We start from the raw sequence: 18118 nt of genomic DNA, 5'->3' as shown, positions 1-18118 counted from the left end.
ACAGAAGAGTCCAGAGATTTTTGCCTTCCCCTTTTCCCTCACAACACCCACTGCCCTAGCCCACGCCAGTACCACGCTCTCCAAAGTAAATATTGAGTGTTGACAACCAGTGTTGACTGAAGACATGAGGAGATTTGGAGGACACAGACATAATGACTGCTTTTTTTTGTCTCCTTATGAAAAGGATATGCAAGAATTGGAAGCAGTACAAAAGGGATTAACTTGCCAATTCCTGTCACAAGCAGCTGAAGAAATTCTTCAGTTTGGAAGCATGAGGGGTAGTCTTGATTGAAAATCCTAAGGGAGCTCAGCAGGAGAGATGTTGAGATCATTCCATTTGTGGAAGAATCCTGAGTGAGAGGACAGAGTTTGCTGTATCTGAAAGCTGAGAGTAAAGCATGAACATTTATAGACAACCTGATTGGAGTAAAAGCACAATGCTGGAGAAACTCAGCAGGTCAAATAGCTCACAGGTAGTCCCCGACTTGCGACCATACTGGGGACCAAAGAGTTGGTTGTTGCTCGGGTTTGGTCATAAGTCAGGGAACGGGGACCTCAGGCTGCGACAGGGAACGGGGACGACTGTATACAGTACTTTTAATACAAAATATGTTCTTGTACAGTAGTTTTAATAAAGATGTTTTTAAAAATTTTGGTTGTATGTGCAGGTGGGCATAACTCGTGTAGGTCAGAAGTCAAGGATTACCTGTACTTTATCTAGCAAAGATAAAGATACATAACCAACATTTCGGGCTTGAGTTCTTCATCAAGATATGAAAATATGGACAGACATTCAAACAAAACAACACAAGGATCCCTCACCACCATTTTGTTTAGACCTTCCTACATTTTGTTCATATCTTGATGAAGGGCTCAAGTCCGAAATGTTGGTTATTTATCTTTGCTTTGTAGAGTACACTTCGACTGGCTGAGTTTCTCCAGCATTGTGTTTTTAATGAAAGCTGGTGAATCTGTAAACCCAGAGGGCAGTACAGGTTAGATCATTTAAAGAGGAATGGGGACATTTTTGAAGATTGGGGAATTGAGTGTTGGAGAGATGACGCCTGAGGCAGGTCAGCCACAACTGAATTGAATGGGGAGGGTTGGCTGACAGGCTTAAAGGGCAAATATTCTCTTCCTGCTCATATTTTCTGATGTTTTAAATAAATGACAAAAGCCTTGACATTCTGTCAGAAAGGGAAAATCAAAAAAAGTTCCTGTACCCTTAGAACATTAAAAATGTCATTGTCCATGAAATGAATGAAGGATTGTTATTGGTAGCTGAGAGAAGTGTGTTTAATGAGATGGCTGTGATGAGGGCCAATCATGCTGTGGTTCAGAGTTCATCACTTTCAAACATTCATGTCAGTAAGTTCTCCCTGCGAGTAATATACTGATGTTCCTTGCAGGGACGTTCTACCTCAGAAGTTTGAAAGCTACAGTGAAGAAGTCCAAGGACTAATTTGCACTGCAGATCATTTGGGTTCACTCATGCAATATGCCACACCAGGCTTTCTTCCAAACGAAAGGATACATAGAGGTGAGCTGGAAACTGCTGAAGAATTTGTTTTCCCCAACATTCCGCATGGCCCTTGAAACTGCTCCTTCTGTTGACCATGTGAACAATATAATGTGATATGTAACATGTTCAGGACATCACATCACAGCATGAATTGATCTGGGTTTTGACTTTTCCTCAAGAAATCCTGGGATTACTGGCTCAACCAGTTGGTCGAGCACCAATTGTACGTTTCAAACTGAAACTCCAGCAACTCTGACAAATGGCTAATGATCTCAAAAAAATTTTCTAGAACTGGAAATTTTTTGCTTGCATGTAGGAAAGTAAGCATATCCCAAAACCATTAGTCAGCTGAAAAGGTCTACAGTTTTCAACAATGTTTTAAAATTTTTTTTGGCATCGCTGCATTCCAGTGGTTCTCTGGTATTTTTTCATTTCATTCCTTCTTGTTGCAAAACTACTGTATGTTTTCAGTTAAAAATTGAAGTATGTGATTATCTTTACAACCCAGCCCAATCTGTTTTGTACTGTTTTTTATGCCATAGTCACATTACAGTTAATGCTTTTATGCTTTTTGTTTGTTTTTTGTATCTTTAAAAAGTAGTTTTTTTTTCCTTCATGCAATTGTATTTTGATCTTAAATTGATTTTCTTACAAAGCATCTATTTCCAGGGCCTTTACCTCTTCGAAATCACTGATAACCCTGCATTAATAATGATGGCATTGATCCATTAGAATACTCCATTTTCTCTGCCATTTCCTATTTACCTTCTGAATGTAAAGTTTTAGTAGAAATTGTGCATATTGTTAAAGTATTGAAGATTTTATAAAGGAGTGCATGGTACCTTCACCTGTGTTCCCAGGTTGGACCTTTTTCTATCTGACCATTTTAAAGTTTTCCTCATTTATGTAAAGTTCATCCCAAACTTTGCTGTTCATAGCCTTGTGTTCAGTCGTATCCTGATGGCCAGACGAAATATATTTCAATTTAATTTTAAAAATCTAACGTAGTTTTAAATTCTCCTTTGGTCTTGTTCCTCTTTATCTCCAGCTTCAAAAATTCTTTTTTCTTCTTCTTACTCGTCCAGCATTGTGGACGGTTTCAGCTTCAGCGTCTCTGAGCTCTGACATTTCAACCTTCTAATCAGCCCCTCACCTCCCTCAAAAAAATTTGTATCTTCACTCTCCCAGAAACTTAACTCTTTGACCATCTCCCCTAATAACTCCTGGTGCCAAATCTTGACTGATAATGCTCTTGCAAAGGAACTGCATAAATATGTATGTTTTTTTTTCCCTCATACTGATCTTGCTGTTTTATGCCTCTGCGTAATGGAAATGGAATGGAAAAAGTTTATGGGCTCTTATCGTAATGCGACCATTACATAAAAACAGAGAACAGGGCAGCACATTTGGCGTAGCAGTTAGCCCAATGCCTTTACAATGCCAGCAATCGGGACCAGGGTTCAAATCCTGCACTATCTGTAAGGAGTTTGTACATACCCTCCCAATGTCTCTGTGGGTTTTTCCCAGGGGCTCCGGTTTCCTCCCATTGTTCAAAAGGTACCAGCGGTGTAAATTAGGTGGCATGGATGAGTGGGCTGAAATGGTCTGTTACCGTGCTGTATGTTTAAATCTAAAATTAGGCTGGGTTGTGAAGATCTTGCTTGAAGAGTTGCCAGTTTTGGTTTTTCACCTCGTGCAATGTGCACAGTACAAAAGAATCCTCAGGGAAGAATTGAAATAAACAATCTCACAAAAAATAAACATTTAATATAGAATTACAATTTATAAATAAATATACTTTTTGTTATGTGTTTGCAGCTATGGGACTTGCAACGTTAGAAATTATGCAGGTTGTACAACGAACATGGGCAAATTCAAAAATCCGTGTTGGTGGGAAAACCAGATTGATGCAATGGAAGGACATGTTTGATATTGCTGTGAAATGGAGGAGGTAATGGTATTGGTGGAGATGATACTAAAATGACGATGGTACTCATGTGCAGACACAAATAAGAACGTGGATGTGACTAAATAATTATAATTGAAGAACAATAAAAGAGCCTAAAGATGTACTGTATGTAAAATTGAAACTTTTTTTAAGCAAAAGCGTCATTTTGAATCCTCTATTGTGGCACAGTCTGGTGGACTATATCTGAAGGGTTTTGTTTTTATCAAATGTCTGAACTGTTTCTGATGTAAGAATGGAAAGTTCAGTGAAGCAGGAGCATATGAATCTGGGAATTTGAACTATTTGTTAAGCATTCAGTCTGCTTATTGAGATGATGACGCTTATCTCAAAGTAGTGGGCCTGCAAGATGTTGATTTTGTAGAATGATTTATCAGTTTGTAGAAGGCTGCAGAAACTTTCAAATTTGCAATTTCAGAAATGTTGAACGAAGTCATCAGTGGTGTTGCTGTGTGTTCAGGGAGAATTATGAGTGTGTGGTTTGGATGTAAGGGAGGGAAATAGATAGTTTGCTATATTGAGCTCTTTGATGTTAAAGGATAAGGATTGATGTTAGTACTATCATGGAACAAGAACCTCAAAATTGATTATCTAGCTTCAGACAAAGTGTGGTACTGTATCAACAAGATCAGAGAGTTGAAGGTGTGGCAACAGGAACAGAATGTGTGGAAGCAGTCACTCAACTCATTATGAGCTAGCATTGACATTGGCATGTGAATCAAACTGGAGCCATTCTATCAGATAATTAGGACCAGATGAGGCTTGGTGCTAAAAAGGGAGAAGGATTCAGATGAGGAGAGAATTAGAAAGTTATAGTAAGGATGGGTGATAGTGAGGGAAATGAAATAAGTAATGATACCAGGAATGGACAGAGTACATGAAGATATGAGATTAGAGTTGTGACTTGGAAAAATGGTACAAAGGAAATCGTCATCTCTGTTTTTAAATGCATGCAACATTCACATTGAGAAATACTCACTTACTCTGGCACCTTTTGGACTTTGGTGCCAGACTACCAGATTTTCCAGACTATTGGTTGTTCCTTCTCTTAATAGCCAATATAATCTCTTTGCAGTTGAGTGACACTTGCTGTTAAAATATGTGGGTGTTGGATGAGGATTGATACTATGGAACAAGAGCCTCCTGATCAAACAAAACATGATATTCACAAGATCGGGGAGTTGAAGGTGTAGATCTGAGATGAATGTGGAGGAATGTTTACATATTATACCATAATAAATTTACCAATAAACCAAGAGGATTCAAAGGGAGCTAGAAATATACAACCATTCTGGATTCCAGCTGCAGCTGAGAACCTATCCACAGTCTTTACCCTCGGTATTCTAGAACTCAACCATGGCTATGGCAAGACATCCAGCCTACAATCTGGACCGTGGTCCTGCGACACACTGGATGCTCGGCTCTGGATGTGCATTGTATATTCTACAGCTCCAGCTAACACTCAGGGCCAATGAGTAATCTGCAGGCCAAAGCATCTTAATGTCCAATAATACCAAGTTATTAGAGTTTTATTCCAAGATGTAATGACCATATGAAGGAGTTTTCATAAAGTGACTAAAGGGAATTAATTAACCCAGGATACTTGCCTTTCAAAAGGGAAAGGTACAGTTGGCGAAGTGGTTAGCACAACACCATTACAGTGCCAGCGATCGAGATCGAGGTTTGAATCCCCCGCTGTCTGTAAGGAGTTTGTATTTTTCCCTGTGTCTGCGTGGGTTTCTAGGATGGTGCAGTTCTTGAACCAGGCGGTGATGATGTTACATAGGATGCTCTTCATGCATTCCCTGTAGAATGTAGTGAGGATGGAAGCTGGACTTTCCTCATCCTCTGCAGGAAGTAAAAGCATTATTGGGCCTTCTTGGCAATGGATCTGGTATTGGAGGACCAGGAGAGATTCTCCGCCAGGTGCACGCCAAGGAATTTGGTGTTCTTGACGACCTTGACGGTGGAGCCTTCGGTGGTCAGGTGAGAGTGATTTTCCCCCTGGGCTCTCCTCAAGTCAACCACCATCTCCTTTGTTTTGTTGATGTTCAGATGTAAGTTGTTGTCTCTGCATCAGTCTGTTCGTGTTTGCACCTCCTGTAAACTGACTCGTCGTTCTTGCTGATGAGCCCCACCACGGTCGTGTCATCAGCGAACTTGATGAGATTAGAACTGTATCTCACTTCACAGGCATGGGTCAGCAGGGTAAACAGCAGTGGGGTGAACGCGCAGCCCTGGGGGCCATGCTCAGTGTGATGGTGTTGGGCATGCAAATCACTTCTAATGGTGTTTAAACAACACCAAACAAGGGAAAGATTTTTAAGCATTAAAATAATGTTTAATTCTCACCAAAATAATGCTGGCCACTGCCAATCACTGACACCTCCCCACTGAGGTCCCCACTGCCACCGGGAGCCTGAGGTCCCTAGATAGTTCGACAATTCAGATAATTGAGGATTTCTGATTTGTTTAGTATATCCTCATTTATCTGAAATTTAAAAATGTTTTTGGATAAATGAGGATTTTGGAGAATGTGATTTTGGATAATCTGAGTTGTGCTGTACAAAAATCTATGGGGTTAGACAGGGCTTTGGAGACGATTTGTTTTCCTGATCTGAAGCAAGGGGTTGCATTCTCAAACCATGATCCTTTCAGAGTAGTGGTAAGAAACATCTTCACTTAGAAGGTTAGTATATCTTTGGAATAACCTACGAAGACAATGAAGGTTCAGACATTGACTATATTCAGGACACAGTTGGAGGTTTTTATTTCGCTTATAATAAGAATTAAGGTGAGTGCAGCAAAATTTGGCTGAGGTAAAAGGTTAGCCATAATTTTATAGAGAGCGAACATACATGATGGGTCAGTTGGCCTAGTCCTACTTCTATTTGTATTTTGCACTACCCTACTTGGCAGCAGATGTTGTTCTCAAGAAAGAAAGAATGAAGAATATTATGTGGTATCACAGTGGTGGGTTTTTTCAGCTTCAGTTGTCTGTGTTGGCCTTATTTCACTGCTCTCTTTGCTTATATTCCCAATGCATGGAGGTGTCAACCACATAATTTATTGATGCCCCATTTAGTCCTTGAGCAGATCTTTTGCTGTGCAGCATTTGTTTATTTTGCAGACAAAATCTTTTTTCATTTGAGTGCTCACAATAAAAGCTTAGGTTCCAATGACAGGTTATGGTGGAGCATTGATAAGCAAGTGATTTTGGAAGGATTTGGCCAAGTCGTCATGAGTTAATTTGGCTTTTCTTTGCCGTTTGATGTTAGGATTGCGGATCCAGATCAGCCAGTACTGTGGTTGGACCAGATGCCCCCTCAGAGCCTCAGCCGTGGCTTCAACAATCATATAAACCTCATCAGGTACATCACATTTTGTTAGAAATACTGCAATGTGCCATGGAAGTTATTGATGTTCATCTACTGGAGAAGTTGCATCCCTGTTTAATGTCATATGTGAAAGATATCAGCTCTAGTTGTGATTATGTCTCCGACCTTTGTTGCCATTCACCTCAATTGTCATCACTGCTTGCTACCTCAATGTTGCAGGGTAGGGATTTAATTTGGGGCCCAGCAAAGGATAGAGTGTAACTTGGAGGGAAAGTCGGTTGTGGGTTTGGGAGGTGCGGTCGGATTTGTTATGGCGAGTGACAACAGTGCATCTTGTTGAAGACGTTCACTGCAGCCACTGCACACAGTAGTGTCGGGAATGTGTGTTTGGGTAGAAGGTGGAATTGAAACCGAATGTGGGGCTTTGTCCTGGATGTTTTTGAGCACCCTGAAAGATGTTGATGCTGAACTCAAAATATTCTATATTTCCATCGTACACCTGATTTGTGCCTTGTGGATATTGGCATGTCCAGAGTTGAGTCGCTTGCCCCAAGGATTCTGACCTGATCATATGCCACAATATTTCTGCAGCTGATTGAGTTAGATTTCTCATCAATGATGATTCCAAGGATGTGATAACACCAGTGAATGTGATTGGGTGGACCCTCTCTTGTGTATGGTCATAGCCCTTTCACTTCCCACTCACTGCATTTATGCATGCACTGCTTCTTTTGCTGAGGAGATGCAGAATTGCTGTGGCTCTCCTTAGAAGTGCAGAGTAATGCAGGATTTCTAGACTGACCCTGAGCCCATTCCCTGACTGTGTGGCACCTGAAGCCAAAGAAATGCAGTCCCATTGGCACGTGTTTCTCATTTGCTGATTTGTGATTTAACTTGCATTATCCTGATTGTTTCAAAAGGGAAACTCTTCATTCACTTCCCTCGCAGGTGGATAAATCCAAGATCAGAATGCCAGGATCCTAAAATATCAGCAGCTGGCAATGAGTGCAAGTGAATGAGAGCATGGATTGGTGTGCAGTTTACAAGCGTTCGTCCTCTGTATCCATGGCCATGAAATGAATAATGACCTTAAATTTTAAATTTAATTTTTTTTACATTTAGCACGGCAGCAGGCCATTTCAGCCCATGAGTCCGTGCCGCCGAATGTACACCCCATTAATCCTACACCTCCAGTACGTTTTTGAATGGTGAGAGGATACCGGAGCCCCCAGAGAAAACCCATACAGACACAGGGAGAACATAGAAGCAATTCGAAGTCCGGTCCCAATTGCTGGCACTGTAAAGGTGTTGTGCTAACTGCTGCGCCAACCGTGCCACCCTCAACAGGTATCAACTTTGTTGATACCTTTCCTGAGCTTGGAATGCCTCCGTGATTTCAGCCTACAAACTATTGCTACTCTTGTAATGTCAGAACATTCTCATGAACACTGAAATCAAATGATGTTGCATTAAACAACTCACATCGTGGGTCAGATGAAAATTTTCCTTCTGCTGTAAATCTACAAGGTGAATTTTCAAAACCTTTTGAAATTCTAGTATGCCAATTAGAATTTTGATAGAATGAGTGAGTGTGAAGGAGGTATTGAATGTTAAATAATTAAACAGAAGCTAATATGTTTGCTACCTGAAGACCGAGTAGTTGACTTTCAGGTAAAGAGTGATTTCCACCCATGTGGAGATCCCCCAATCCTCAAGTATTGGCATTTTGAATTTCCGGGTCATTTTTGACTTTGCATAACCACAGTTAAATTATCTGAAGTATTATTGGTTGTGCAAATTGCCTTGTGGAGTCTGTATATTAATGCTGATATTTGTTATCTTTCTTCCTTAGGGGTCAAATCATTAATATGCGGTACCTGGCATATTTTGAAAAAATACTGAATTTTATAAAAGACAGAATACTCGTTTATCATGGGTAATTCATGTTTCTTTTCTTTCTGCGCAATCAAGTAAAACCGTTTTGAACAAATGGTTCGCCCATATGACCCAAAAGGATGAGCTCTCTGTGAACTGGTGTTCATCGAGAGAGGAGACGGCTGCCCATATTCCAGTATGACCACACGAGGGCGTGTCCCTGACTGTGGTAAACACTGAGAGAACTGCCAACCTTTTCCTGCCATGTTTTGTGTAATAAACAAAAATGGTTTTAGCAACTCCACATTTGCTCCAGCACTTACAGAATACTGCCAGCAAATGAGCTTCAAACTCGGTGGTTACTTCTGGGTTAAAATAGAATGGGAATGCTGCTTAAGCTGTTGTTACGTGCTTTGACATATTTTGATCTGCCTTGAAGGGGTGGTTATGAGTTTGAAAGAATTGTCCCAGCTGTTTCATTTGTCCCCTGGATTGAAGTGTAATTTAGTCCATGATCTGTCACCAAAGAAGACAGCTTGTTGCCCAAGGCTACCTAAATTTTTGTGAAAGTAGACAGGATCCATGGTAAAGTTGTATGAGACCTTGATGAGGCCAAATTTGGAGTATTGTGTGCCGTTTTAGTTACCTAACAATAGAAAGGATATGAAAATTGAAAGAGTGCAGCTGATTACGAGGATGTTGCTGGGACCTGAGGAACTGAGTTGCAGAGAGGACTTTATTCCTTGGAGCATAGAAGTATCAGGGGAGATTTGATAGAGGTGTTTAAAATTATAAATACAATCAGGCTTTCACCACTGAGGTGAAATACTAACCAGAGGGCATGGGTTAAGGGTGAAAGGGGAGAAATTTAGGGGGAATTTCTTCAAGCATAGAGTGGTGAAAGTGTGGAATGAGCTGCCAGTTGAAGTGAGTGTGGGCTCATTTTTAACCTTTAAGAAAAAAATTGGACTGCTGCGTGGATGGGAAGGGACTGGAGGGCTAGGTACTGGGTGCAGGTCAATGAGACTAATCAGCACAGACTCAAAGGGCCTGTTTTTCGGTGCCCTATGGCTGTTAGAGGTGCATTGTGCATTTTCCTCGGTTGGTATGCCTGCTTAAGGATTTTTCCATCTGCAACCAGTATGGTTGGGAGCTGGAACCTTTAATTTCTATTCTGACTTCGATAGTAGCACTCTTCCCTGACCAGTAGCCTGATTGATGTTCTCTGTTCTGTTTAACTTGGTTTGTAATAGTGCTGTTACTGTCCAGTGTTGTCATTTCACACTCATATAGCTATGATCTCTCTAGGGGATGTGCTGTAGTTCAGGATCACGTCATGGAGCACACTGTCTACTGGATTAGTTTCCATCTTGCGTCAGCTCTTTGCCCATAGTATTCTCTGCTTATCGTTGCTTTGTTTTTCGCCCATGCATTGTTCCCTCCCCTTTGTGGGTGCCAGAGGAAGAGAGCAAGGAATGTTTATCAACAAAGCTGGCCTCTTTCTGTTAACCCATTTTTACATGTGGAGAAAATAAATGTGAAGAAATTTGAATGGTTATAATAAAGGTACCTTTTTGAAAATAAAAGCAACTTTTTCCTCCTCCAGTGCAAACAATCCCAAAGGACTTTCGGAAGTGAGAGATGCCCTGGAAAAAGTGAAAAAAGTAGAAGACCTTCTTCCAATCATGAAAGTAAATTTGCTAAAAGGAAGATGCTTTTCCTTTAAAAATCGTATGTGGTGAAATAGTCTAGAAGCATTGGTTATTAAATGGTGCAGCCTTTGGGACCAGGAATCTCAGCTTGAATAAAATGTATGCAAAGGGATTTTGCATGTATTCATTTTGAAATGGTCACCTAATGCTATTGGCCTATTTCAATTTGGGTTCTTTGAGATATTCCTTGATGAATCCTGAAATCGTGGAAAATCCATGACACAGCAGAAGGCCATTGTGTTTATGCTGTTCCAAATCTCAGGCCACCTTCCCACGGAATGTCCATGGCCTTGCACATTCTTTGCTGCAAGCCAGCAAACCATTCTGTTTAAAAGAGAGTCATCGGAATTGAGGTAAAATTTATTATCTGAGCCTCTTGAGCTTCGGAATCCTTCATCAAAGGGTAATCGGTCATTGATTACGCAAAGGCAGTGGTCGACAGGCAAGAAGGTGACTGGTTTCACAGGTAGGCAGAGTTGAGGTTGCCGTCACTTCAACCATGATCTTGCTAAATGGCAGAATTTGGATGTTATGTTCATCCAAGTACTTAAATGTGGGTTTCTGCCTCTATGCCCTTTCGGGCAATAACCCCAACCACACTCTGGATGAAAATAATAATTCTTTCACCCCCTAGCCTTTCTACCAATTCATTTAAATCTCACACATTTAACCCATATGCTCAGGAGAAATGTATCCTTGCTATTTACTCAATTTTATGTACCTCAATTAAGTCTCTGTTCCAGAGAACCCCCCACTTCTGTAATCTTAATGGTGTCCAAGATCTGGGTGTAATCTTGACGATTGTTCTTTTGGAAGCAGTTCAACAGCAAAACCAGAGATGGCTTCACTGTAAATACCAAGGTGCCCAGTTTGAAGTATCAGGGGAAGGAGTATGATGGATTCACCATCACTATAACCGGTGACAGGTAAGGTTGATGATTACATACGTTAGATCAGTATTTTAAGTGGTTTTTTAAAATTATTCTTGAATGGGTAAGGCTTGCCTATCAAAGTATGAGCCAAAAAGAGGCATTGAGTATAAACTGTTAAGAGTAAATAAACTGGAAAATGACTTTTGGCACATTCCTTTCGCATCATTTTTGTGCCTTAATTTGCCTTTCCAGAGGGATCACAGAAGCTAAATCTGACCTGGACAAATATTCCCATTGCTTTCAGTTCTGTCATAAAGTGCCTGAGAATTTTGGTTATTTTGACCTGGTTCGTCAGGGATGCAGGTTCCTCACATAGTTTGTCACCGTCAGGATATGAAGCGAGCCATTGTGCAGAAGCTAGTGCAGACGTGTGTATAAGTTACTGGGACTGAGCAAAAGACACTAGGGTGGAATCGACCCCAAAGTTGCCATGCTGCCAAATACACTGGGTGCAAAGAGCAGGATGTTCAATAAGCAGCGCATTTTGAGATTTAAATTACACTTGCCAACCATTTTTTTCCAAAAGGGGTTTGCTTCCTGAAAAAAGGGGATTATGATAGACAACTTCGAGCTGAACACAAAAATAAATTCTGATTTGCTGCATCATGTAGGAAGTTGGAGAAACATTAAATTGACTTTTATTGAATTTAGCATGTTTAATTGCATTAATGATGCTGGCACACTGCATTGGTTCAACTGACCTAAAGATGTTTTGCTGCTAGTTTTCATTTGTACTCAGCATCTGATGCCTCTTGTGTCAGTGTCCAACAATAGTTGGCCAGCATTGATGGATTCCAGTTACCCTGATACTGCTTTTCTCTGATCGCAATGTGCTAGTGAAATCTTTCACCATGTTCGTCACTGACTGTAGCAAGATCAGCAGGGAAGAAGTCCAAATACGAATGCAGAAAATGAGTTTTCAACGTCATGATTTTATTTGCTTGAAGAATTAAAATATGACAGGAAATCACAAAAAATAATTTGAATCTGTAAATTGGAAATTTTAAGATGATTTTTGCGATTAGCAGCCTAAAATCTATAAAATGCACCCAAATGTGTCCAGGAAACAAAATCTTCATTTTCCAGTGTTATTTACAGCCTGAAGTTGGGAAGTAGAAAAGAAATCATATTTATCCTTTTTTCACTGCTGTACATGTCTTTATCAGAGTGGGCAACATGATTTTCTCCGTGGAAACTCAGACAACTGAAGAGAGAACTCAGCAGTACCACAATGAAATAGAAGCTCTGTACAAGGACCTCAGTAGCAAAGGAAAAGCCCTGCTACTTTCCACCGAGCTTGGGGTAAGATAATTTTTCTTAAAATCACAACTTTTGAAGCTGTTGATATGTAATCTTAAGTATTACCAGTTACAGTATTTTGGAACTGGTTGGTTCTGTGTTCAAAAGACAAATAACAAGTGTCTTTTTCACTTATTATAACTCAAATCTCAAATTCCCCAAACAGTCCTAAAATGTTAAACTTGTGAGGGAAATTGAAGCAGTTTCAATCAACTGTAAACATTTTATCTTTGAGTAATGAAATTTCCAATGGTGGAGTGACCACTTATTTAATTCTGATGTGAACAGACTCCCAAATATAATTGGTTGAGATATAATTACCTAATATCACTGACTTTAAAGGAATTTCCCCTTCCAAGTTAGGTTCTATATCTGTGACTTTTGTAATTCACTCTATCTATGGACCAGAGTTGACTTGAATTGAGTCAATCTAACCCATTATCTCAAATTTTGTGATATGTTCATGACAATTGATTCTAAAGCTGAGCCCTCCGAGTCCTGTTATTTTGTTTTCCCCTCAGAATTCCAAGGAGTTGGGGAAATCTGGAAAGGATTTACTCACGGTAATTAAAATAATTTATAGCAACAACAATGAAATGTCACTAAACTTCCATTGATTTACCCTGTGAAAACACCATTATTTTTGTAACAGTCTTTCAGTTAAGGGTCCCGACCCAAATAGTTAACTGACCATTTCCACCCGTGGATGTTGTCTGGCCTGCTGAGTTCCTCCAGCTATACTTAAGATTCCAACATCAGCTGCTTTTGAATTTCTCTGCAGCTTTGTTTTGATGTATACTTGTGGATTACATTAGTATTTTATTGAAGATGTTGGTTTATTTATTTTGAACTTCTTGTATTTCAGGGGTGGAGAAGCAACTTACCATGTCGGTTGTAAAATTTGCATTAGATCAGAGGGTGCAGAGCAGTTAAAATCTATTCTTTGAGTGGTTGTTGAATGATGGTCAATGAAGGAGAGTATAATATTTTCTGAATTACACTTGAGAGCTGATAAGCAGTGAACTTGATAATAACGAGACCTTTCGAGGAAGTTTCCCACCCACTATGATCGTGAAGAGTATATTGGAGGAAAGTATCATAGCTCAATACAGCATCGAAGTAGCACACATAACCATGGTGTTTAGAACATTACAGTATAGAAACTGGTCCCTTCGGCCCTTCTAGTCTGAGCTGAGCCTTTTTTGGCCTTGACCTGCGCCCAGTCCATAGCCCTCCATACTCCTCCCATCCATGTACCTGTCCAAATTCCTCTTAAAATGTTAAAATTGAGCCTGCATTCACCACTTCATTTGGAAGCTCGTTCCACATCCCCACTGCTCTCTGTGTAAAGAAGTTCCCCCTCATGTTCGCCCAAAGGTTTTCCCCTTTCACTCTTAACCCATGTCCTCTGGTTTGTATCTCACCTACCATCAGTGAAAAAAGCCTATTCTCTGTCTATCCCCCTCATAATTTAAAAAAACCTATCAAATTTCCCCTCATTCTTCTATGCTCCAGGGAATAAAGTCCTAACCTTTCCCTGTAACTCAGTTCTGAAGTCTAGGCAACATCCAGTAAATCTTTTCTGCACTCCTTCTCTTTTTCATATCTTTCCTGTAGTTAGGTGACCAAAACTACACGCAATACTTCAAATTTCGCATCACCAATGTCTTATACAACTTAACATCCCAACTCCTGTACTCAGTACTTTGATTTATGAAGGCCAATATCCCAAAAACGCTCTCTTTACAACTCTATCTATCTGTGATGCCACTTTCAGAGAATTATCGTCAAGTCAACTTTATTTATCATTCATACCATGCTCGCATGGTAGGACAAGATGGAGTTTCTCTGACCACGGAGCATATTTATATAGATATAAGTTAGGAAATATAGATATAAGTTTTAACACATTAAAATATTAAGATACTAAGATGTATACACTGAAAGTCCACAACACATTATGCACATCTTTGTTACGAGCTCAGAAGACCCCCAAACTCAGCAGCAATAGATATTCACCAAGACAAATGGTTAATTAATCAAAAATGTAAACATGACGACAGGATCAAACTCTAACTTATTACTATTAACTTAACCCCTTCTAATTCTAAGCGCACGTGTATGTAATGTATATGTAAGTTCAGAAAAGTTCTTTGATTCACAGTCCAATCTCACTTTTCACTCCTCCAAATTCACTGATTGCAGGCAACTCTTATACTGTGCACAGAATTTGACATTTGTGAGTTTCACCAGGTTTTGGTGCTTGAAAGGTAAATGGTTTCTGCTCAGGAAGGTTCTTGTTGATTTTCAGAGAGAGATTTGTTGGTCACTGGACACAAACTGATTGCTTCTAATCAGCCATATCAGTGTCTTGCCAAAGAAACATGCCCCCTCAGGGTTTTCCAGATGATAACCTCTTTCTTTCAGGTCACCACAGAGTTCTTTTTTGTTTCTCTTATTTCAAGTGAAACATTAAGCAGCCAGTTCTCTCCTCTTGTGTGGACCACAAGGGCTTTGTCCAGGCTAAACTAAGAACTCACAACCAGTCTTTAAAATGGGGTTTTTCCACAAGCTTGCCAGCTTGTCCTGTTCCAGACCCAGCTGCTGCTGCTGAACTGTAGATCTGAATTTTCTCTCTCCAATTCTCTGAGAAAAACCTGTTTGACCCTCTCTACTTGCAAAACAACCTGACCCTCTTAGAACAGCAAACTGCACTCAGACAGCCTGCGGCTGAGTTCTTTCATGTATTGCTTTCCAAAGCAACAATCCATTAATGAATTCTCTATAGGTATTCCCCAAAGCTGTTGAAAAGGCACTCGGAGCCGGCCTGTCTGGCTTGAGCAGAGCTCCAGTATTTTAAATAATGGTTTTGAAGTGTTTGTATGTGACCTACACTTAAAAAAAACTTCCATAATTTATCTCCTTTAAAATGTATCTGTATACAATATAAAAAAACAACATAATCTGTCACAAATGGGAATTCATGAGCCTGATAGCTTGGGGGGGAATAAACTTCCCCACACTGTACAAAGGTCCCGAGTGCTTCAGTACCTCCTGCCAGATGGCAGAAGGGAGAACCATATCTGTATACCCAGATCCCTCTGTTTTACCACACTCCTCAATGCCCTATCATTTACTATCTATGTCCTTTCTTGGTTTGTCCTCCAACAAGAATATTTTTAATTAGTTAAAATGATGCAGTTTAAAGGAAAATAGCTAGTTTTATTTTTTTAAATCTTTCACAGGAAGCTGATGCAGTGTGCAATCTGGTCCTTTCTTTGGTGTATTACTTTTACAATCTAATGCCTCTCTCAAGAGGATCCAGGTTAGTGGAATGCAATATACTTTGAAGTGCTTTAAAAATTTTGTATTTTTTTTCGGGGGGGGGGGATAAAAAAGTTACTGCAAAAATAGAATGGGAATGTTTCACAAGTAATTTCATCAATGATTTATATCTGAGCCTGAGTCATATGTCACCAAAACGGGCCTTTTGGCCACCACATACATCAAGTACCTATCTATACTAATCCCATTGACTAGCACTTCATGATCATCTTCTCTGCCTTAATTCATGTATGTGCTTGTCTGGCTGCTGCAGCAGTGTTGTGAGAATGCCTGCCTCCACCACCCAAAGTCTTTCACCTACATTTCCTTGATCTTTTTAAAGACTTACTTCTCTCCAACTTAAATACATTCAATGAACTGGCCTCCATCACCCTCTGTGACAGAGAATTTTAGAGGCTCGCCTCCATCTGGAGGAAGTCCTTTCCACCCAGCTAGTTTTAAATAACCTGCCCCCTTATTTTATAACCGGGTCCACTTGTCTGACTCTCCCACAAGAGGAAACATCTCAAAATCTACCATGTCAAGCCCCCTTGGAATCTTACAGGTTTGAATAAGGTCACCTGGAAAGAACACAGGCCTAAAATATTCATCCTCTCTTGACAGGGCAGCTCTCTCATTCCAAGTATTAGATGGAGTATCTCCTTTGGATTGCTTCCACTCCTTCTACAGTAAAAATCCCTGGTATCCAGCACCTACAGGGATTCATGGATGCTGAATAAGAGAGTTTTCCGGTTGCTTGAGATCTACTTGTACCATGCTTAAGTAATACACCTGCCTTCAGATTAAACAGTTTAAAAGACAAAAATGCTAAACTGTACTTCCACTGAACAAAATTCACTTGCATAAATATACAAATTTTAGTCACATTCTCTGAAAACATCTGCAGGTTTCTTCCTTCCCCTCCACAGAGCCTGCCTGAAAAGCAAACAACAACATTACAGATAATTAACATCCCACCCCACCAGTTAACAGATAAAGCCTTATACTAATAAAGATAAAGATTCTCACTAATCAGGGATAAAGAGTCGCTTTAAGAGAGTCACCCCAGAGGGAGCAGCATCAATCAGCTCTTCATCCTGGGTGACTCAGTTTAATTCAAACAGCTGCATGAGCAAAGCATGGCCAAGGCCCTCTGCTGGCTGAATATTTGCTCCCATCTCCTATATTTAAAAGCCAAGGTTTATGTGATACTTCAGAGATTTTTACAATTTTAAACTTTTTAAAATTTATTCTTATTTCTACTTATGTATTTATATTCCCTTTTTGCTGGTTTTTTGAGGTTGCTAGTTGCTTGAATTCCAGATACCGGGCTTTTACAGTATATACAGTATAAGGAGACCAAAACTCTGCACAGTGATTCAGGTGTGTCCTCACCAACACAACAGTAACAAAGCCTTCCTATTCTTCAACTCCAAACCCTTTATTATATATATCTTTTATTCTCACATAATAAGACATTAAGAATATAATATACATGATATACTTCAACTTTTATCTGCAGTAAGGCAAGCAGAGTTGCCATGAGCGTTGTCCAGCGCCCCAGCATTAGAAGAAAGAGAAGCAAAAGGAAGTCCCTTCAGAGAGACTGAGTGACCGTGGATTTGCCTCCAGTGCTCTCGCAGTTGTTCGGTCCATCAGCAACCCGAGCTCCAGATCCAAACTTTCAATACGATCAGCAGTTCTTCAGTGCTTATGGCCCTTTGGGAACCCTTCTTGCCCTCGGTGCCCTCTTGCATTTCCGCTACCTGGTTCCCGTGAGCCAGTCTCCAGTTACCGGCAGCAAGGTCCTTCGACCTCAAGTCACCAGCTGCCTGCAACCTGTGAGGGTCCTTTGTACAATATATACTCTCCCCCCCCCCTTTCAAAAAAAAAAGCTCTTAACAGCCAGAAATTGGTTTTAAGATTTAATATCTTTTATCAAGTGAGAATTGCATTGCACTGTCTGCATAGTGGTGTCCCATGAACGACAAAATGAAGTTTTTTCCTGCAGGAATGGTTTCTGAGGGGTAAATCTAGCCCAGGTCTCTGGGCATATCAGTGCTGATTTATTTTATAAAAGAGCAACCTGGACTCATCAGGGCAAGTACCTTACCGTTTGGCCAGGACCCCAGAAGAGCTATGCTGTAATG

General features: G+C 40.2%; 1 protein-coding gene across 9 annotated transcripts in view; it reads left to right on the top strand.

The window, feature by feature from the left end:
* The window catches only part of ttc13 (tetratricopeptide repeat domain 13), a 65907-nt gene that overhangs the window by 40306 nt on the left and 7483 nt on the right, over window positions 1-18118 (top strand). For 4 of the 9 annotated variants that reach the window (XM_069930839.1, XM_069930834.1, XM_069930837.1 and 1 more), the window contains exons 13-20: window positions 1410-1540; window positions 3341-3473; window positions 6767-6859; window positions 8679-8762; window positions 10308-10392; window positions 11230-11339; window positions 12512-12647; window positions 15890-15969. In XM_069930839.1, the coding sequence (XP_069786940.1) occupies window positions 1410-1540; window positions 3341-3473; window positions 6767-6859; window positions 8679-8762; window positions 10308-10392; window positions 11230-11339; window positions 12512-12647; window positions 15890-15969 (852 nt within the window). The other 5 variants (XM_069930835.1, XM_069930843.1, XM_069930841.1 and 2 more) reach the window with 5 other exon arrangements.

Source organism: Narcine bancroftii, chromosome 4 (assembly GCF_036971445.1).
Source record: "Narcine bancroftii isolate sNarBan1 chromosome 4, sNarBan1.hap1, whole genome shotgun sequence".
NCBI classification, from domain to species: Eukaryota; Metazoa; Chordata; class Chondrichthyes; order Torpediniformes; family Narcinidae; genus Narcine; species Narcine bancroftii.
This window is presented reverse-complemented; position numbering and strand designations above follow the sequence as displayed.